Source organism: Schistocerca americana, chromosome 2 (genome assembly GCF_021461395.2).
Source record: "Schistocerca americana isolate TAMUIC-IGC-003095 chromosome 2, iqSchAmer2.1, whole genome shotgun sequence".
Taxonomy (NCBI): Eukaryota; Metazoa; Arthropoda; class Insecta; order Orthoptera; family Acrididae; genus Schistocerca; species Schistocerca americana.
The window spans coordinates 301,577,220-301,601,184 of record NC_060120.1 but is presented as its reverse complement, the minus strand read 5'-3'; the positions used below and the strand labels follow the sequence as shown (position 1 = coordinate 301,601,184).

Below are 23,965 nucleotides of genomic sequence, written 5' to 3'. Positions count from 1 at the left end.
CGTAAGTGTTTAAACTCAAAAGAGTGTTCCTGGAGCCACTCTGTGGGAATTCTGGTCGTGTAGGGTGTCATATTGTCCTGCTGGAATTGCCCAAGTCCATCAAAATGCACAGTGGACATGAATGGAAGTAGGTGATCAGACAGGATGTTTACGTACATGTTACCTGTTAGAGCCGTATCTAGACGTATATCATTCCAACTGCACATGCCATACACCATTATAGAGCCTCCATCAGCTTGAACAGTCCCCTGCTGACATGCAAGGTCCATGGATTCATGAGGCCTTCTCCATACCCACACACATCCATCTGCTCGATACAACTTGAAACGAGATTCGCCCAACCAGGCAGCACGTTTCCAGTCCAATGTCGGCGTTGATGGGCCTGGGCGAGGCGAAAAGCTTTGTGTCGTGCAGACACCAAGGGTACACGACTGGGCTTCTGTTCTGAAAGCCCATACCGATGATGTTTCGTTGAATGGTTCACACGCTGATACTTGATGGCGTAGCATTGAAATCTGCAGCAATTTGTGGAAGGGTTGCACTTCTGTCACGTTGAATGATTCTCTTCAGTCGTCATCGGTCACTTCTTGCAGGATCTTTTTTCGGCCGCAGTGACGTCGGAGACTTGATGTTTTAGCAAATGCCTGATATTCACGGTACATTTGTGAAATTGTCATACGGGAAAATCCCCACTTCATTGCTACCTCGGAAATGCTGTGTCCCACTGCTTGTGCGCCGATTATAACACCGCGTTCAAACTCACTTAAATCTTGATAACCTGCTATTGTAGCAGCAGTAAACGCTCTAACAATTGTGCCAGGCATTTGTTGTCTTATATAGGCATTGTCCGCTGCAGTACCGTCTTCTGCTTGCTTACATATCTCTGTATTTGAATACGCATGCCTATACCAGTTTCTTTGGCACTTCAGTGTATTACAAGTTCTACATATTTAAGTTCTGTGCTATATACTAAAACTATCTTGAGGATATTGCTAATTCTTCAGTTATTGGGTTTTATGTTTAGTAAATTTCTTCATATTTTTAAAATTAGTTACGTAATGCGTGAATGGATAATCAATATTATGCTAGTTACACACCATCTTTTATTTTGAAACTGTAGGTCCCTTTACCATAGACACTGTGGCGTTTGCAAGTGAACTGAGTTTCTTTAAAATTTCACCAATTTTTCCTACCTCAAAAATGGAAATTTATGTTAGTTGCCAATAGCTACTATTTCAAATTTTTTTAACTTGTAACTTGTTTTTGACAGTATTTCATATTAATCTGATTTTACTTAGGTTACTGATTACACTGAACAACAAATTCGAAGTGAAAGTGTGTAAATTGCATGATTTTGAGTTAGTTACGTTTATTTCAATATAATATGATACAAAATCATCATCTTTATAAATATTTAGCTCTAGTTTTCTTTTTTAAAAAGTAATCTACTTTCTTGCATGAATAACCCACTAACTAAATATGCATTAATGTTCCAGAATTCAGTATAACAAATTGTAAGTGAATAATTACCTGAATTATGTTATGCTTTATGCATTGATAAACTTCAGTGCCATTCTGGAAGTACAAAAGTTAAATATTAAGAAAAAATGAAGATAATATTACATAAATGAAAATACTTTATAAGTCTACTTTTTACCAGAACTATGTAAAGCACAAAAGAAAATACATAAATTAACTGGTCACAAATGTATGTAAAGGATTACAAATGTTAACTGGCCATATGTACAGTATATACAATTACATATTTTGCTCAGAGATAAATTCAGAAGATGACCGTTTTCGCTTGGCTTGACGTACACACATATACTCGGGAACATGCCTTAGGTCAGTCCAGAAGTAATCTGCTAAAATAGTAGGGCATAACTTTCCGGCACACTTCTTCTCAAATGTGGCAATATCTTGATGAAATCGCTCTCCATGTTCATCACTTACTGCACCACAATCTTTAGGGAAGGAGTCAAGATGACTATGTAAGAAATGGATTTTCAATGAGATGTTGCAACCAAGTTTTTCATAAGATGACAACGTGTTATCTACAGTCTCCTTGTAATTTATTGCTCTTGTGTTCCCTAGGAACTGTAAACAGACTGTCTTAAAACATTTCCATGCATCCTTCTCATTACCTTGTGTGATTCCATCAAAAATATGGTTTCCAAAATGCTGTCGAATCTGTGAACCTACAAAAATGCCTTCCTTTACTTTGGCATCACTTAAGAAGGCCTAAGGGAAATTTTTACCTTAAGTACTCAAACGTGTCATCATCTTTGTACATTGCCTTAACAAAGTTTCTCATGAGACCCAACTCCATGTGCAAGGGAGGGAGCAGAATCTTTTTAGGGTCTACTAAAGTTTCACTCTTAATGTTCGTTATACCTGGTTGAAGAGATTTTCTGGTGGGCCATTCATGTTAACTGTAATGAGATGTATGAGCTTGTCTATCCCTTTCACAGAGAAAGCAGCAATATTTGGTATACCCTAACTGCGTACCTAATAGCAGTGAAACCACTTTCAAGCCACCACAAATATGCCATTGACAGTCATTATACTCGATGGCTTCTAGTAAAATTTTCATGTTTTGGTATGAGTCTTTCATATGCACACTATGCCCAATTGGAATAGAAGGAAGTTCATTACCAATATGTAAAAGCACTACTTTTAAGCTCAACTTTGACAAATCAATAAAGAGTCTCCACTCATCAGGGTTGTAATTAATTCTGGGAGTCTTCGTTAGACCATTTATGTCTACACATGCCACAAGACTATCTTGCATGTTTAAAAAAAGAGTGAATTGTTGCTCTTTTCTGTGTTAAAATGAAACATTTACATTGCGTTCCAGAAAATTGCGCTGCTGCTATCTTGATGCTAAAATCCCAGCCTTAGCTTTAGAGAGCTCCAAATCTCTAATGAGATCACTTAACTCTATTTGAAACAATTTTTGTGGATCATTGGTTGATGATATATTTGGAAGAAACTTTAGATCTTGTGATACACATGGTTCAGGACATTCAGAATCCCCATCAGATGTAATCTCGTACTCGGTCGATGGTTCAGGTATTGGCAATCCTTCCCCATGTAGAACTGGACATATGGCAGATGGAATGTTAGGATAGATCACTGTCCGCTTCTTCTTCTTAGATATTCCCTTCTCGATAGGAGGAACCATACAAAAGTAGCAGTCACTGACATGGTTAGTTGGCTTATGCCAGATCATGGGCACTGCAAATGTCCTTTCCCATGCATCCAACTCTTGAGGTTGCTGGCACAAGTGTTGCAGATCACATATGGAGCCCAGGGTTTATCCTGATCACCTATTTTGCACCAAAAATAACTACTGTAAGTTTTTTATAATCAATATGGTTATTTGCTATTTTTGTGAAGCAAATGTCACTTTTCCACACACGCATAGCAAAATGTGTCGGCACTGTTAACACAAACTCGTGGCATTTTTGCTCACTTCTGTAGCAATCTTGAACAACTGGTAGTTAATCTGGAAATAAATGTGCAAAAATTATTACACACATTAATAAAGTAACTGAAATTGAAGAGGGAGACACAAAGATCACTAAAGTTGGTATCAAAATGTTTATATCCAAAATATTACACACAAGTAAGACCAGAGACAATAATATAATCCAATGTTACTAGTTATTATGAGTTTGACAAACCATTATAATATTTGATTTTAAACTTCACATAAAAATCCATATATAATTGTCTCACCATAATAAAAAAATGTGAAATGAAAGCTAGAGCTAATTTTAAATTGTCTTTGTAATATTCGTGATCAGCACATTAGAACTGATAGGAATTGCCTGTTTTCATTCGATTTACATTTTCATTGTTGCACAGTGTTACTGATGTGTGGGAAATAATAATCTAATACATAGACTATTAAATACAGTATTACCAATATCTTCTCGGTCGAACACTTTTAAATTTAAATAGAATCTCCGTTCCTAGGTGTATGATTGCATTGAACTTTGGAAACGTTTTTCATATTTAGAAAAATATCAGTTTCCTGCAGTAAGTTAAACTTCTATTACAGGCTTGCTAGATGCGGTAGTCCCAAAAATGTTCCAGTACTTGCCCCTACTATTAATATTGTCTGCCGGGTTATTAACATACAGTACAAACGAAAAGGGTTCCAACACACTACCATGCGCCATGTATGAAGTTATTTCTTCATTCTGTCGAATACTTTCCGTCCATGATGAAGTGCTGCTTCCTCCTTGCAAGGCAATCCCCAACACAGTCACTAATTTCGCTTGATACCGTGAATAATCCCTTGGTTTGTCCACCGTTCACCTAAATGACGCCCACAACGAACGTCACAACACGACGTTAATTTTCTTAAAGACTAGAACAGTACGGGAGCTTACTGCAATTTCCTGTTACGTAGTATTTGGTGAATTATATGCAAAAAATTCTTAAAGACGATGTTAATCTCAGTCTAAACCATTTCACACTCCCATTTCCAAGACAGTTTCGGAACTACTAGAAATGCTTTTTCCTAAATCATGGTGTTTGATGATCTAGAAGACTAGAAAGCAACTAAGTAAAGACTGCTGAAGTAATTTTGATCATTCTCACAGAGAGAACAGAAGTTTTCAATTGAGTTGATTTGTCGCTTTCTGATTCACTTTTTTTTGACGTAAATATTTTATTATTCTAACTTCAAAGTTTTACTGAAAGCTAAATTCTTGCTATGGAAAATTCTTCTCCATAAACTGATACGTAAAATTAAAGATGGCCACTTCAATGCATGTGAATGAATCAGCTAGCTTCCATACTTAAGAATGTAATTAACAACTACTGAAATTATAATCCAGAATTTAGTTCGAAGCTATAGCAAAGTAAATTAGTTCCGTCAGAGCTTGACAGCCATAAAGAAAACAGGAGAAAACTTCGTTGGTATTTATTACAGAAGGATAATACAAGATGAGTCACAAACTATTCGTCCCTGAGATGGCATCTTCGACAATGGACTGGCCGATATAATCACGATATGAAGGGCTTATTTCAGTAGTGGTACAAGTTCATTTTTGTTCATATTGAGATACCGAGTCTTGGAGTTAAATGAGCGCTGAAAAATCTGCAGTCGAGATACCAGAAATATTCAAGCATATGGCTTCTTGCTAGAGATGAATCTTTCTTTCTGTTTGTTTGGCTCATTAATTTCAGAAGCATTATAGACAGAAAAGTGGAGGTAATGGACTTGTACCACTATTGAAATAAGCCCTTCGTATCAAAACGATGTTGAAGATAGGCAATGTTAACATGCTTTACATGCCACAGTAAGTGTAGTTGAGGATCGAAACCCTGCATGCACCAGTTGCTTGGGAATAAGTAGTAGATCACCTTCATTTTGCTTGAAACAATGCGAACAAGGCACACACGTTTCTATCTAAACACGGCTTAAGTTGATATCGTTATTTGCTAGATATTACTGAGTCAGAATGCTGCTGAATGAAAACGGAGTTCTCGCTTGCAGTGGGGTCCGGCTTTACAGTTTCGGGGATATAGAGTTGACAAGGCCAAGGTCGTACAACGCCACAGTTCGGGTTAACGATAGGAGAGACATAAAACAGTTTGCAGCGACTAGGATGCAGAATGTGACTTGTCATCACGAAAAAAATAGAACTCTAAACCGACCTGTCTATCAAAACGATATTAACTGAAACAATAAACAAAAATATAAGACCTCTTGGTCGACAATCAACAGTCATTGTAGAATTGTTAAGATTGTGATGAGATTTTTAAGCAATTTGTTACTAATTAAGAAACTCGGATGGAACTGATAGAGAAAGATGGTGAGAGCTCGGTTGAGCTTGGCGACCATAACAGGATATTCCAGCTAATAGATCTCTTGTGAAACAAGTTATCCATAATTTGAGGAAGTCCAAAGATGCGAACTTGCAAAACGGAATAAATCAGTTCCAAAATATATGAAATTAGACTGTATTTACGTAACAGCAAGACAGGAAAGAGAGTGGTAAAACCGAAATTTTTATCTTGATAAAGAAGGAGCTACAAATTTCAATATCGAACGTAATAGTGACGCAATAGAAAGGAACGGTGTAGGCGCGAACGCAGAAGGATCAGATCATGACAAACAGATGGCGTCGCCTTTGTAAAACAGTCACGTAGGTAGTTTAGATGAATCAGGGGTGGATGACAGTCCCCGTTGAGTCAAAATAAAAACCCTAGTTGTCACTCTGTGTCTGCTGGAGGTGAAAACAAAACCAGTTACTCCAGATAAAGCAGATGTGGAAACTGATTCTTAACTTAACAACAAATAACCGAAGAATTAGATCAAAGTGTAGTCGAGGTGCAGCAACAGTTCAAGACCACTATCATGCGAATTCTAAAGAACATAAATATTAATATAACAACCATGAACGGAAATGTGAATTCAGAGAATGGTAATTTGGGAGTACTGCATACACATTTCACTAATCAGTTAGAGAAGGACAGCAAGCAAATGAAGAAAAAATTAAACAAATGAAAGCAAACATCACAGAATTAGATGCTAGTTTATCCGAGAAGAGAAAAGCTAACCTAATCAGTGTGAGTAAACAGAGCAAAAAAGTAACTGTGAAAGACTTTTACCGAAAATTATTAGTGGTGGAGAAAGGATTTTTAGTAATAGATGCCCTGGCAGGCAACGCAGAAACACGAGGATTGAACATAAATATAGACAACTTAACATTTGCTGAGGTTAAGGACAAGTTTTTGGAAGAATATTGGTCTATCCCCCCCCCCCCCCCCCCCCAAAAAAAAAAAGACAGTCAGTTTATGACCCGAATTTGTCGTCGTCACAATGCCTGACAATTATGGAAGGAATTCCATGAAGGAATTTTCGAAAGATAGTTTCCAAAGGTCAGATACCTAAAAGAGAGAAAGTCTGAATCAGAAAAAGTATGGGAACTCTGGAAAAAGCTTCCAGATGACTCAGAACGTTATGTTGGGAGTAACTGCAAAACATTCGACGAGTTTCTGGAAAGGGTAGGGAATGAAGATCGTTGGCACGAAACTAGCGAACAACGAAATTTCGGGCAAGTGGATGTCTCTGACAGAGGTGGAGGAAATGGGCCACGAGTTAATATGATAAGAGGACGCAGTATGGGCAACTGTGCTAGCTGTGGGTGAGGTAATGTTAAAAACAACAGAGTGCACAATGATGAGGAAAACTAGTTTCTGCACAGATGTGGATAAAAGTAATTGGCCTTTAAGCAATAAATCACATATGTATTTTCGAGATTAGGTGGGAGTAGGATGGAAGTATCGCTAGAAATGCCAGTTGTCGTTTCATACAATGATTGCCGACAAATGGATGAGGTTGAAGACAAGAAGGTATTTGTGAAGAGACTCTGTGAAATGTATGTTGTGTTTCAGATATGGGAAAATGAAGAAGAGAATGACCTAAAACATAAGGGAAGTGGGGAGAAAAAGGAGCATAATACAAAGATGCTTGCCAAAGAAGATGTAGATGAAATAATCCCACTCGAAGATCATGTGTAGAAACTTGATCCAGTTAAAACAGTAACTTTTGAAGGAGACAAACAATACAAGAATAATGAAACGGACAACAGCAAAAGCGATTCAGAGCGTAGTGAAAGTGGAAGAGATTAGGTATCAGGGAATGAGGGAATGGAGTAACAACTTTGCCCCTAAATGTATATGTAAATATTAATGTGACCTAGGAAGATATAACTACCACTTGGGTAGGTAATGATGATGTGATTTACGATTCTGATAGTTTTGGAACAGATTAGAGTGAATATGAGAAAGAAGCATTCAAATTCACAGAAAATCTTGTGTTATCTTGTCGGAATATGGAGAAGCAGACCAACTACAATGAGAACGCAACAGATGCTAGTGAGAACGAAGGGGAAAGGTGTGTAGTACAAGATGAGTTTACTAAAGTTACCGCCGCTCATGAAGACCCAGCAGCAATACAATCTACAGTTGAAGAACCAGAAGGTTGGGGAAAAGATAATTTTCATCCGAGAAAATAGGCAGTGAAAGATGTAAGGAAAGAAGGAGGAAGAAACCTCCAGATGAAAATCAAACAGTGAAAGCGGGACTTTATCAGTAGAAAAGGATTTATTAAGAACAAGATGAGCAAGCAGGCAGAAGCTAGAATTCTACATGTAAGTTCAAGGTCATGTATAACAGTCCATTTGTAATTGCTAACAGTCCAAATGCCAATTCATGTTACTTACAGATTCCGATCTATGGGGAACCATTAGGAGTAAGGAATATTACAGATTTAAGAAAGTATGAACCAAGAGTTACTGGTATGCTTAAAATAAAAAGAAAAACTGAAGTGAGAAAGCACAAAAGAAGTAACGCAAGGTTAACACGGAACAGACTCTAAATTATGTTTAAATTCTAAGAATTTCGTAATACAAAAATATGTTAATAAATACTATTGTAAATGTCAAGTTTATTAAGTGATTCTTGCAAGTTTCAGGTAATGTTATAATAAAAAGGACAGTTGAAACTATAAACTGATGAAAGAAAAATGGAAGACAGAAATGCATAAACAGACACAGAACTAACCAAAAAGGATTGTGCAAAAATTGTACGCAAAATTGAGTACTAAAAAGTAATGTAGTGTAAAGTAACGCGAAAAAGGACTCGTTAAATAACCTAGAAGTAAAAAAGAATGTTGGAAAGGAAAAGAGTAAAAAAGGACACTGAATGAGGCGTTACCATCATGAAAATTACTGATGTAACATGTTTAAGGGTTTCTATAAATAGAAACGGATAAGAAGACAGAAACTTGCAATAATTAAGATTAAATTAAGCACTTATAAAAAGATTACTAATGCCAGTGAAAATATTTGTGTGAAAAATTTTTCTAACGAAAGTTTTTAAGCACGTGTCTTTGCAGATAAGCATTGAAGGAATTGTAATTTACAGTATGTGATCAAAAGCATCTGGACACCTGGTCGAAAATGACTTACAAGTTCGTGGCGCTCTCATTTGGCAGTGCTGGAATTCAGTATGGTGTTGGCCCACCCTTAGCCTTGATGACTGCTTCCACTCTCGCAGGCATACGTTCAATCAGGTGCTGGAAGGTTTCTTGGGGAATGGCAGCCCATTCTTGATGGAGTCCTGCACTGAGGAGAGGTATCGATCTCGGTCAGTGAGGCCTGGCACGAAGTTGGCGTTTCAAAGCATCCCAAAGGTGTTCTATAGGATTCAGGTCACGACTCTGTGCAGACCAGTACTTTACAGGGATGTAATTGTCGTGTAACCACTCCGCCACAGGCAACGCATTATGAGCAGGTGCTCAATCGTGTTGAAAGATGCAATCGGCATCCCCGAATTGCTCTTCAACGGTGCGAAGAAAGAAGGTGCTTAAAACATCATTGTAGGCCTTTTCTGCCGTAGTGCCACGCAAAACAACAAGGGATGCAAGCCCCCTCCATAAAAAACACGACCACACCATAACACCACCGCCTCCGAATTTTCTGTTGGCTGTAATAACGCTAGCAGATGACGCTCACCGGGCATTCACCATACCCACACCCTGGCATCAGATCGCCACATTGCGTACCGTGATTCGTCACTCCACACAATGTTTACTCATAATCCACTGTTCAGTAGTCCAATGTTTACGCTCCTTATACCAAGCGAGGCGTCGTTTGGCATTTACCAGCGTGATGTATGCCTTACAAGCTGCCGCTCGACCATGAAATCCAAGTTTTCTCACCTCCCGCGTAATTTTTATAGTATTTGCAGTGGATCCTGATGGAGTTTGGAATTCCTGTGTGATGGTCTGGATAGATGTCTGCGTATTAGATATTACGACCCTCTTCAATTGTCGGCGGTCTCTTGTCAGTCAACCGACGAGGTCGGCCTGTACGCTTTTGTGCTGTACGTATCCCTTCACTTTTCCAATTCACTATCACTTTGGAAACAATGGACCTAGGGATGTTTAGGAGTGTGGAAATCTCGTGTACAGACGTATGACACAAGTGAAATCCAATCACCTGACCACGTTCGAAGTCCGTGAGTTCCGCGGAACGCCCCATTCTGCTCTCTCACGATGTCTAATGACTACTGATGTCGCTGATATGGAGTACCAGTCAGCAGGTGGCAGCACAATGCACCTAATATGAAAAACGTATGCGTTTGGGGTTATCCGGATACTTTTGATCACATAGTGTATGTTGCTAGGTGAAGTAAAAGTGTAGTTTTTGTGATGTTACATTTTCTTGTGAGTGTGCTTTCGGGGATAACTCAGGAAAATGAGGAGCATGTGTAATGGAACAACTATACTCAACAACAAAATGTAATAATGTTATTTCTTTTCCATAAATGTTTTCGGTATGTTATTATTGTTCAATAAATTTCGGTATATACCTGCATATAAATGGAAAGCAGATATCCTTGTGGCTTAGATAAGTTATGAGTTTCTGAATATGTATTAACTAATATGGAGAAAGAGTTGTTACAATTACTTTTGTAAAATTAATTTATTGCAGAACTCTTACGGTTTATAAAACAACTACTTCAAGTTAAAATGAGAATCGCAAGTCGTGATTGGCTGAGCATCTGGAACACGCAGTGGTATCGTGTGCAGTTGTAAAGGGGAAGAAAGACAGCAAGGCTTTGAACTGAGCAGTCGTGTTGTCTATGACTTGTGACGTATGCACTATAAAGTGGTGTGGCCTTAATGTGCATGCTATTAAGTCGTCTCTGAAATCTGTAAAGCACGAATACAAGAATTTCCTCGACAGTGACGATGCAAAGTTTTGGAGCTATGGCCGCCGCGGTAACAATGGATGTAAATGGCGTCATATTGGTCGGTGAGTAATCACTGTATCAGGGACATGAAGGAGCAGTGCAAACTTGGTTTGTCTACCGCTCATCTGAATGACACACGCAGCAACAAACCTCACAACAGGACAGGGCGAGACTCCCCAATTAATTTTGTTAAACACTGGAACTGTATGGGAGCTTAGTGCAATTTTATATTATTTGATATTTGGTGAACTATGTGTTAAATAGGGCACACACGGGTCAGTCGAAACGCAGCTAAGTTGATATCATCATTTTCTAGATATTAACAGCATCTGAGTGCCGCTGAATGAATTCCAAGTTCTTGCTTGCAGCGGAGTCGGACTTAACGGGTACACAGGATTGACGAGCCCATGATCGTGCAACACCACAGTTCGGGCCAATGGTATGAGAGACAAAAAACAGGGTACAGCGACCAGGGTCACAGAAGTGGCTTGTCATCACGAAAAAAACAAGAACTCTATACCGACCTGTTTAACAAAACGATATTAACTGAAACAATAAACAAAAATACAATATCTATTGATCGACAATCAACAGTCACTGTAGAAGTGTTGAGATAAGATAAGACTTTGATGTGATTTTTACGCAGTTTGTCGGTAGCTAAAAAGCGTGGACTGAGCTAAAAGTAAAAGATCGCGAGGGTTTGGTCGCAACGTGTGGCCTGTGCTTTTCTTGAATTAATGGGTAGAGTTCTTTTTACAGGCATCTATGACATGTAATGGTTAATAGGGTAGTAAACTTAGCCGCAAACTCTATGCAGGATGCGTCTGGAATCCCATCGGGCCCTGGAGCCTTGTTTACGTTTAACGACTGCAGCTGTTTCTTGACATCATTGATACCCAGTATCTATAGCACTCACATCCGAAAGTGTACGAGGAGTAAAATGACGCAATTTATTAGTTTCTTTTTTTAGTAAAGGAACATTTGGAGAGAATCCAGGCCCCTGAGTTTGCATTGCTATCCTCAGTTTCAGTTTTTCTTTCTCCCATGAGTGTTTGGTCACTAATTTTGATGCTAGTGTCAGCTTCTATACATGACCAGCATTCTTCAGATTTTGTGACGAATCTTTCGATAAGACTCTACTTCGGTAGCACTGAAGGTTTCACATATTGCCCCCTTGAGAGAAAAACGCATTTCATTTAACATCTCTCTCTCTCTCTCTCTCTCTTTCTCTATGCTTTGTTTCACACCTATTGTGCAGAAGTCACTGTTTAGAAAGCAAAAGAGGTATAGTACATATTATCTCCTTCTTGCTAAAGATAACGGAAATGGTCCTGCAACAGGCAACGATGAATAATAATAAATAATGTATACTGAAAACAGACTGATTAAAGAAAAAAATGAAAGTAGTCGTAAATCAGAGGCTGCCGCAGATCAGATTACAAACAAATGCTTCCACTTTTTTTAGCTTTCTGGATAACAACAATAACAATTCAGCGAGTCTAAACGTCCTGCTCCAAGTCCTTCAGCTAAACACCACTTCTGCAACTTGCAGACCTCGAACCTATCCCAGTAACACTACCAGGAAGTGTGAAACTGCAATTAACTTGTAATCCGAACCACGTGTCGTTCCTGGCGAATTCTCATATAATTGAGAGGTAACTGCTAGGTTGAAAGTAGACTGAGATATTCCGTGGTCTGACCGGGATTCGATTGCGCAACCTTTCAGTGTGAGGTACTCCTTTACAACTACACCACCAGTCGAGGAAGCGCCCAGAGTCTGATTAACAAATTTAGGAGACAAAGAGGTAAGTGATACAGTTAGTCAGGAGTATTTAGTTATAGTAGTCCTATGAGAGTTTAGAAAATTACTTGTTTATACAAAAATTTCAATATAAATATATTTCGATTCTGATTTAGCTTTGTTCGTACATGAAGTTTAGTTGCCAAACAATTTGCCTTCCATGAGGTTCCTGGCTTGCAGACTGATTATGTCGACATTTTGCCACTATATTTCTGCTCACAAACTTTAGGCCATCTTCAGGTGAGTTTCACACTGGAGATTGCTGGTGCACGTAGCTGACTTGGTACCGAATATTGGCGTGGAGGCGCATGCGCATAGGCTTAGCTGCTTGACAACTCTCGGTCGAGTTTAGCGCCCTTTGTCGAATATTGCTCCATCTGAGGCCCACAGGCACATGCTCAACAGGGATACTGCATGCGCGCTCCTCTAGATTTATGGGCCTACGGAGCTAAAATTCACTTGTCCAAACAATGAAAAAACTCTCAGTGCACGTTTGATTAGGTGTAGAATTTTGTTCAAAATGGTTCAAATGGCTCTAAGCACTATGGTACTTAACAGCCGAGGTCATCAGTCCCCTAGACTTAGAACTACTTAAACCTAACTGACATAAACTTCTCTTTGCGTGTTATTCTAGAAAACGCGAAAGGAACATAAAGTAGGGTTACGATCGTACTCTTACATACATTTTAGCGCAGTAAAACTTATAGAATCTCATTTAATTGTTCTGTTCCGTTACAGCAAGTTAAGAAAAGCGTATCTCTTTGTTGTTTAACTCTTATTTTGCGAAATACAGCGTAGATTTTAAATTCCGGTATCTGGAAACTTTGCGCATACGGTAGTAGCTTTGATTACATAAAGTTACGACTAGGCCTAATTTTTGTAAACGTGTTTTTCTTCTTCTTTTCGGTAATCTAACTTATTGTCACTAAAGTAAGTTTGTTTACATACGATTGAGACTAGACCTAATCTTTCGTAAACGTGTTTTCTTGTTTTTCTGTAATTTAATTTGACTTATTCTCGCTAAAGTAAGATTTTTACCATAAGTGAAAAGTGCCTGACGTGCCGTAGAATTGTTTGCTCCGGGGTTTGGTGTGATGGGTGCAGTAGTTTTTTTCCATTGGGGTGACTGTAGCGGCGTGGTAAATGGGGAAGTGGGTCAGACTCATCAGTGGTTCTGTAGGATATTCAGTAGAGATAGGAAAATAGTGGAACAGGAGGGGAAAATTGCTGCCCTTCAGGCACTGTTAGAGCAGGCTAGGGAAGATCTGAACAGGTTAAGGAGGGAGAAGGGTAAAGAGAGGTGGGAAGTGGCAACAGGTAACAGGAGTAACAGACCTAGAACTTTGTCAGACACCTTTGTGGTGAGTGTGAACAATAAGTTTGACCTGTTGCTTCAGTTAGAAGCTGATGAGCCTCAGACAGAGGTAGGTGTAGAGAGGGCACAATAAACTTTCAGTAGAAAATTGAATAATAATGTAAGTAAGTCAGCAAAGAGAAAGAAAGTTTTGTTGTTAGGTAGTTCACATGCCAGATGTGTAGGCCAACTTTTCGCAGGACCAGTTAGGATCAGAGTACTCGGTCACAAATTTTTTTAAACCAAGTGCTGGTCTGGGTCAGGTGACGGAGGATTTAGGTTTCTCTCTGTAAAAATTTTACCAAAGAAGGCACCGTGGTTATTCTCGGTGGGCCGGCAATAGTATTGACAGAGATCCTGGGTACAATATGGAGTATGACCTGGCAAAGATTGCATCAGCAACGAGACATAACAGTGTTGAGTTTGTGTCTGTTCTGAGACGCCATGACCGACCTCAATTAAACTCTTCTGTCGTGAGAGTTAATTTGGAGTTGTAACGGTTGCTTGGGTCGGGTGCGGGGTCACATATTGGTTTGGTTCCTTTCGTTTCTCTCAGTAGTTGGGATTATACTAGACATGGCCTACACCTCAACAGGAAAGGGAAGGGTTAACTGGCTGGGCTAATAGCAGGAAATGTAAGGGGGGTGAGGGGAGGCACTGCCATGTGCGGTAATATACCAGTGGTCATAGGTGTTGGAGCAGCACCTTTTTTAGGATAGGCAGGACAGAACGAAGTCAAGTTCTGAGAGAAATAAAGATTGAAACAAACCTTCAGTTTGATAAAGAAATCAAACAGTATAATCCTGGCACATTGGATCAGTGAACACAGCTGTTGGTTAAAAATGTGCAACAATCAGCAGAAATTTTATTTCCATCCGATTTCATCTCGGTAAATGTGAAATGCAAACCATCTTTAGTGCATCAAAATATTCGAGGGCTTAGAAGTAAAATTAATGAACTACTTATGTGCATTGATGAATTAGAGTCATCGAACCCAGTTGAATAATCTGCCTCTCTGAACATCATGTGACCACTGGTGTAGAATTTAAGTTAGCCTCCTACTTCTGTAGACAAAAGATGGAGAAAGGAGGAGTTGCCACATTTGTTAAAAACAGTTTTAAATTTAAGAATATTGACATTAAAAAATTTTGCTTAGAGCAGCACTTAGAAGCATGTGCAACAGAGATAGAATTTCATAATAGGGCCTTTATAATAGTAGCCATATACAGAGCACCTTCAGGAAATTTCAACCTGTTTATAAACGGTCTTGAAGATTTATTATCTCATCTAAAATTAAAAAACAAGGAACTATTGGCTGCTGGTGATTTTAATATAGATGTCCTGAAAAACACTGTCAGTGAACAGTTACTGAAATCAGTTACATTGTCTTTCAATTTAATTTATACTGTAAATTTCCCAACTAGGGTATACAAATGTTCTAAGACTGCTATTGATAATATATTTATAGACAATCCTAGGCAACTAAGCCACATTACAAAACCAGTAGTAAATGGGCTATCTGACCATGACATGCAACACCTAACATTAAAGTTTGAAAACTGTCAGGGTAAAACATCTATCAGAACTGAGTACAGAAGGGCAATAAAACAATCAAATACTGAGAAATTTAGGAGATTGCTCAAAGAAATAAATTGGATGGATGTTTACAGCATCCAAGACACAAATGAAAAATACAAAACATTCATTAATAAAGTTAGCACCTTATTTGAAAATTGTTTTCCCCTGAAGGTAACTCAAATTAAGATATTGAAGAAAGTTATCCAGAAATCTAAACACCTGTATTATGATAAGAAGATAAATACAGCCAGCAATAAAATAAAAACGATATGGGATACAGTTAAGTCAGAGACAGGTAGGGCTAGAAATGAGGAGGAACAAATAGCTCTAAAAATAAATGAAACCCTGGTAACAAACGCATGTTGTGTTGTAAACCATTTAAGCAAGTTATTTTGTCTCTGTTACTGATAGCATGGGGTTGTCAGGTTCAGTAAATAATGCAATGGAATATCTGAGACCAGTGCACACAAGCAATCTCAGTAAAATGGAATTGACACTTACTTCACCCAAAGAAATAGTCCTTGAAATCAAAGCATTCTAGTGGTTATGATAACATATCAACAAAGTTAATAAAAGAGTGTTCATGTGAGCTTAGTCATATCTTAAGTTATTTGTGTAATCAATCATTTGTCACAGGAATATTCCCGGACTGCCTTAAATATGCTGAAGTTATATCTCTCCACAAGAAAGGCTTTTTCAAAAATCTTTGAAAAGGTTATGTTCAAGCGTCTACTTAAGCACCTTAGTGAAAGTAACATACTGTCAAAGTCACAGTTTGGGTTTCTTAAGGGTTCTGATATTGAGAAAGCTATTTACACTGCTGCTGCTGGTTGAGAACCAGGAGTCGTCTGCAGAGCCGTGGATTATTATGGGACACGCAACAGTTAGAGCTGCAGCTTCCTCCGCTTGTTTACTTCTATCGTGCTCTCAATATTACCGGCTTAACGAAGTAGGAGCGCGTACACTGGTGCGGTCATTGCTGCACACCGCGTCTCCGGGAGCGCCCAACAAACACTCCTGCACTCTTTCATGACAAGCTGCTCTGCCTCCCCTCTGCTCCGAGCGCGACAGAGACTCTCCATATGCAAAGATAAGCAATGGCATAGCTAATGACGTTTCGTCGTTGCTGTCAATATGTTTAAATAAAGTTCCCTTGGCTATTACTCAGCAATTTACAATATTCGCATTATAATCACAATCAGTTAAAATGGTTCAAATGGCTCTGAGCACTATGGGACTTAACTTCTGAGGCCATCAGTCCCCTAGGCCCAGAACTACTTAAACCTAACTAACCTAAGGGACATCACACACATCCATGTCCGAGGCAGGATTCGAACCTGCGACCGTAGCGGTCGCGCGTTTCCAGACTGTATCGCCTAGAACCGCTCGGGAACTGTGGCCGGCTCACAATCAGTTATATACATTCACAGATAAATGCACTATTACACCGATCACACATTAAACATAGTTCCTGCAGTAAAGCTTACAGATTAAGAATTAGAAGTACAGTACAACTTATCAACGGACATTAAATGGCGAAAAATTTTGAATGTTGCAGAAGGCATTTTATCTGCATTTTCAGTTTAGATTCGAGAGGGGGCTTGTTCAAAACAAGAATTTGAAAAAAAGGTAAGTTGAGGGAAGGTCGTGATGGAAAAGGGCTGTTATATCAGTTTCGAACTTATTGCCTATGCATGACAATGATTCCATTAGAGGAACCCTTGTGAAAAGTGAAACAACATGAAAACTTGCCAATAAGTCCGATCCATTGAGTCGTAGGGATAAAATCATACATTTCCAGCAACAATTAATTTTAAAATTTTGGCAACTGTTTTTAACTGCGCAAGCCCGCAGTTCGACAGGGGGCACCTCAGGTGGAGCAGTATTCGACAGAGAGCTTTAAACTCGAGGTCACGTAACGAAAACCTACACCGTTGCACCAGCAGGTCAATTTTCGGTATAAAGTCGGCGACGTGCATCTCCAGTATAAAACTCACCTGCAGATGGCTGAATGGTTTTTAGCCGAAATATCATGGTAAGATCTCGACGTCTTCGGGCTGCAAGCCTGAAATTTGATGGAACACTCATTATGCCGGTAAAACTCCAAGAATGACGACTTGTCTTTCATTTACCAAGTAGTTAATGAACTCTTCTTTAACAATCATCAAATGGAAAATTCTAGCGATAGACCTTTGTAGCATATCTGAAACAGGCCTACTTGATGTTACTTCATCATGGATGATGCTTTGTTCTCCTCATAGTGTAGAAAATCCCATGAATCGTAGGTCTGACCTCCAGTAGTCACTAAATAATTTTTCAAAGCAACAGATGCTGTTACTGCTTAATCAATACGGTTTACTGTAGCAACATAAAAAATTCTGAAGGGTACTCCCAATATCCCTAAACGTTTCAATAATGTACCGAGTTCTGCGTAAACGGTTTTCTGTACTGTTTATGTTACTCTGTCTGAATGGCTTTAACATGTCAGCCCTCAAAGAGAAATCACCGTTCTATATAAATATATAACACAGTTTTCGTCTCTCTAGGGAAGTTCAATAATTTGCTTTGGAGTCTCCTAAGAAATCCAGGGTTGTGAAAAACTCCCCAGTTCGATGTTTTCTCACTTGTGGCGAAATTCGGCATCTGCTACGGTAAGCAGGACCATACCGTGTGCATATTTGTAATGAAAATATAATTAACCACTTTCAGCTGGAGGAACTTTCTCTAAATATTCACGATCAGTGCGGGCAACACTGTGTGGAACATTCCACTTCTTTTTCAAAATCACTCGCTATCGTGAATCAGTTATACTCTGTCACAGCTACCTGAAAAATGAATGATCATAACGCTACAAATTATATTAACAATCGTATTTGAACGTTATGATAGCAAGTACCTAATTGTTAGATCTTACTATCGTTAAATCTTGCTTGTAGAATGAAAATGGAGAAGTATGAAGCATACGTCCTGTAGGAGAGTCGATGAACCGTCTCAGGCATGTGTAGACTGTGCATATACTTTTACATGAAAGTCTACTGAGCTATCTACGAAGAGAACACCATGCGGACTTTCTACGAGTAAACGAAGTGGTAGTTCTATTGATTTGGTGCTTGGTGCTACAGCAAGTCATTTCAAGAAACCCAAAAATATCGAAGACAGACATGATGTTTTGCGTAAATCTGCAGCTGTGACGATGAGGGACATCTAAAAACAGACTATTAGCGGAGAAATTCATTATTTTTATTTTATTGGGACAAATAATACTTCCACGCAGTATACGTGATATCAGTGCGTGTGACTTCAATGGGTATTCTCGCATCCAGTATAGTTTTTACTGATTATGACCAAACCTCTGAAACTTAACTGCAGAGTGACTTGCGTGTTCATAATCTGCACATAAATTATAGAGCTGCATCTTTCTTTGCATACACAACTGTTCCACAAGTAAACAGTTTCATACAAACTTAACGTAAAAGAAACATTTCACTTACCTTCAAACAACCACTTTTCAGAAACTGTTACATAGTATGGATGTTTCAGCAATTATGATACTTAGTGCCTCCGGTGACAGTGCCGTTGGTATTTGAGGTCTTCATAACTCATTCCTGTCGCGAGACATCGCGATGTTGCTGTCCAGCTTTCGTGCGGTGTTGTAGCCTTCCTCGTGATTGTATCCTCCTTTTTAACCTAAGGTGTAATGAGTGACTGAAAGTTCAAATACGTTTCTGCATTCATCTATCTGTAACATCCACGTGATTAATTTTTGGCTACAGTGCGACGAGAGGAAATTATGCCTCTAACAGTTATAAACATTATGTATTCGACATATGAAAAAACAGTGAAAACTTATAAATATTAATTATTTATATAATATTCTATGATGTAATTAGACATATCGATGTGTATCATACAAAGACAATGATAATTGTAAATTCCTTTTATGATCTGCGTTTGTCTTCCTTTGTTTTTACCTTTTGTTGCTTGGCTTTTGTAGATTGCGGACGCATATCGAACTGAGGTCTGTTGATAAAATGTAATTTATTTGTTAATTATTACTTGAAAATAGAGTTCATTATTATTATAAACATGAGTGAATAATTATTTGTAACTTTAATTGCTCTCTCAGTAAGCATTATCTGTGTTAATTATTTCTTTCCGCTGCAAGGAGCGCAGCCATTGATGACAGCGATTTGTATCGCGTTTTTTGTCTGTGTTTTCCTTAGAAACAAATCAAATGTTTGCTTGATGAAGTCTAAATAGTGCACAATACGAAAGTAGAGTTTCTGTAAAGTTTAATAAACATTTTAAATACTTATTTGCTCTAATAATAGAAAGTCTCTATCAATTGTCTGCCGCCATCGTAACAATTGTCTCAGCGGCAAATTCAAATTACGCAACTCTGCAGACATAAATGCCGAACGTAATACAAATGTGTAAAAATAAATGTGGACTGGTGGTTCTGAACTCATTTTAATGAAAATAATTCGAATCAGATTGGTTCTTTAAAAACAGTGCTCATAGCACGATCCTTAAAACAAACTTTTCTAGCTGATGTATGGAGCCGAAAATAATTACGCACGAGTTGCGAAGAATATTGTTTCAGGTAACATTCGTCAGTGTTGTGCGCGGATGATATTCGGTGGTTTTAATGATCATTTTGCTGAAGATAACTGCTTCCATCTTAATCAATAGTTGTAAGGAATCTGTTGTATGAACTGTGATTTAGTGACACTTACACAACTTACAGACAACACTTTAACACGACGTTAACTTGGAGTTCTTTAGCAACTTGATCAAATCTTTAGCCGGGAGAAAAAATTATTTAGTAATTACTCAATGTAATAAAATAAGATTATAATTTTCATTTACAAATTAGTTAAATACCAAACCACTGAATAACACAGCGAACGCCATACTGGCGCCCAAGGTGGGGCCACCAATGCACATTTGTTCATTTTATTAATTGAAATTGTGATCTATTACAGGTACAGAGTATCAAAACAAACTGTTAATCATTGTTTATTTACTTGTTTCATGAGCATTGACATATTCCTACCGAACTGCCGTACGAATCTGTATCTGCACTGGTGCCAGACACGCGAGTAACTTCACAGACGCTGCGCAGTCCACAACTGTCAATCTTTACACGTAGGAACAGATGTGCATGTTCGCAAAATTTACAACAGCACTCAATCAATATTCCCTGCGTGTGCAATTTAAAATTGAAATCAGTACCTCCAGCGATAAGTAGTAATAATTTAATATTCTGGCTGCGAGAATAATATTTTTGAGTGTAATTTGTGTATATGTGTTAGTTATAAGATCATTTTGTGTCAATTGGTGCTTGTCAGTGATTTATATACTTGTTGTGCTATATTGGTGATGGAATGGTTAAACAAAAGAAAAATAAACGAAATGAGCATACTGATGCAGAGATGACATCAGAGTCTCAGGTAGAACAATCTATCCATATTTCTGTCGAATTATTAGAAAATTTAATTATGAATGATAATTTAGAAACTGATGTCCCGAGAGATAGTAAACCCGAGGAGTTGCCAAACAAACTGACACTCCTGCATTCAACCAGTTAGGAATTAATGACAATATTTCTTCTGGGCAAGGGGCAGAAGTTAGCAATGCTCAAGCTATGTCCATACAGGATATGCTAACAGCATTATTTGAAAAGTTTGCTATTAAAGAGCAGGAGCGTGGAAAACAACGCGAGCTTAAAGAGCTGGAGCGTGAAAGACAACGTCAGCAGGAAAAGGAAAAACGTAAACAGGAAAAGCTTATAGAAAAACAGCAACAGGAGCTCAGAGACCATGAAAAGGAAAAGAAATTTATGGAAAATATAAACAATATTTTTCTGGAAAGAGATAAAGAAATTGTCCGTAGGATAAATCAAGTGTTGGTCGATCATGATAATGCTATTACTACCCATTTTAAGCAGGAGACCGATGCAGTAAAAACCACTATTGAACCGTTAACAAACATTGCAGTTCAGGTCAATAGTCTTCAAACTGAAGTAGATAGACTAGAGAACCAATTCAAAGCCTTGGCTACCGCTGTGGAAACAATGCAGGAGGACATTCCCTCGTAAATCCGAAAGCAAGTCCGAACAGAAGTAGCCAGGGTGCTGAGCTCTGAAAATCAAAACTTTGAAAATCTGACAGTATGCAGTTATGACAACACTGGTACTGACAGGGAAAAGATCGCAGATAATCTGACGGCGAATTTTAATGCACCAGAAGGAAGACCAAATTTTGGTAATCAACTGATGTTACCAGAGCAATATGTGACACCAAGGAACAATAATAGTGGAATAGAATGTACTTGTAATAAAGTAACCACACAACCTGCGAATGATAGCAATTCCATGCACTTAACTACTTTGATGCATGAAGAAAGCCTGATTAAGCATACACAGTTTCATATATTTAACGAAGAAAGCAAGAAAAACATACATCCAGTAGTTTTCATTCGAAACTTCAAAAGTGTTCTTCCAAAATCGTGGTCGGAAGAACAGAAAATACAGTTTGTGGTTTCACATATTTCTGGTGATGCGTCGCTCTGGGCATTAAATGCAGCAGAAACTTGCAAGACTTTCCACGACTTTGAGAAGGCGTTCCTTGATCAATTCTGGTCAGCGTCTACTCAAGAGCGACTCCGTAAAATTATTTACAATGCAGAAATCTACAATCCGAAGTCAGCTTCCATAAGAAGGTACTTTGAAAAATATATTAACATGACCCGGTACTGGGATGAGCCAGTAACCACCAGAGACTTACTGCGAGTGTTAAGAGCTAGATTACCCATACACATTAGAGGAAAATTATTTAATGTTACAGACACCGATCTGAAAGAATTTCTGTCTGTAATTGATTCACTGGATCTAGTGCTAGAAGACGCCAGAAAAAATTCTGACGTGATCAGCAATAATAATAGTCCTAATAGAAAAAAATTCATCGAATGGAAATAATGTAAATAGGGGCGAAGGTAGTCCAAAGAAAAAGAAAAATAAAGCATATAGTAACGGAAAATACAGTAATAATAATAGTAGTAGGAATCCCTACAACCATAATTTTGGTTATCCTAATAATAATAACAGTAATTATCAAAAGGCCGAAGAACACCAACAACCGAATGGTAATCAGAGGCCGTACCACAATGAAAAACCAAACAATAACAATAGCAACCAAAAGAGACGAAATGACAACAGGTCATACAGTCCATATAAAGACAAGCCTAAAAATATGCGGGGTGACAGTGAATATTGGCGACAGACAGGGCTAAGTCATTGACAGCCACAGCAAAATTCTATCAATTCAGGTCAGCCAATAAATTATGTACGGCCTATACCTATACCAAGCAATCAATGTCCACCTTGGTGGGATCCAAGCAGGCCTCCTCCGACTGAAAACTCACAAAATGTTAGAATAGTGGAGGTACCTTCGGAAACAAAACAAAACACTCAGAACCCAACAAACTAATTTCGGTCCCTGTAGGCCTTCGCCAGGTGACCGAGGCCAACAATGAAGGCAATAGGTCGACGGAACAAAAAATAAACATGATGCGGTATCAGGATGGCAACAGGATCGAAGATGAGCTGTATCAGGAACCTGCTGTCTCTGATAAGCCACAAAGGGAAAATATCCAAGCAAGTGTCACCGGAGCTGTAAATCGAGCGACAACTAGTATTCTGCTTGACACAGGTGCTTATGTATCAGTTATGAACACGCAGTTTTTCAAGAAGGTATCGGAGATAAGAAGATTGCCGATTTTGCCGGTTGCAAATTGTAAGGTTATAGGGGCATTGGGAAAAAAGGCACAGAGTGTAAAATACCAGGGACAGGTGGAAGTTTCCTTGGGAAATGATCGCTTATTATGCACGTTCCTACCAATGGATAACTTGTCCATACCGGTGCTTCTGGGTCTTGACTTCCTTCGGGAAATGGAAGCTGTAATTGATCTCGCCCGTGGGACATGTTCACTGAAGTACCAACAGCGACCCATAACATAAATGCTGAATCGGGAGTTCGGTGCGAACCTTCCGCTGATGAGAAAAATGAATCATCTCGCCCGTGGGACATGTGCAGTTAAGTACCAACAGCGACCCATAACATTAATGCTGAATCGGGAGTTCGGTGCGAACCTTCCGCTGATGAGAAAAATGAATCTTTCACTCAGCAAACAGAAGTTGTTAGTGTTGGATCATAAGGACCCACAGATGTGTCACAAAAATCGAAATAACGATGCACCCAGCAATGTGAGTGACATCGTCACAACAATAGAAGAGAAAGTACAGGAGGCAACTTGCACTAATGCTTCAGAGGCTAAACAATTAACAGAATTATTATTCGGATACCTCGAAGTAGTCACTGAACGCCCTTGAATCATAAAAGATTACCAGTGTAATATGAAAGTATATCCGCACAAGACCTATTGCAGAA

General features: G+C 38.6%; 1 protein-coding gene across 1 annotated transcript; it reads left to right on the top strand.

Moving 5' to 3' along the window:
• The first annotated feature begins 7,856 nt into the window (after nt 1-7,856).
• Nucleotides 7,857-23,535, top strand: LOC124593975 (DNA damage-inducible protein 1-like). The gene is made up of 3 exons (XM_047132323.1): nt 7,857-8,004; nt 21,137-21,406; nt 23,021-23,535. Exons 1-3 carry the CDS (start codon nt 7,857-7,859, stop codon nt 23,533-23,535), a joined length of 933 nt encoding a protein of 310 aa, XP_046988279.1.
• The last annotated feature ends 430 nt before the right edge of the window (nt 23,536-23,965 follow it).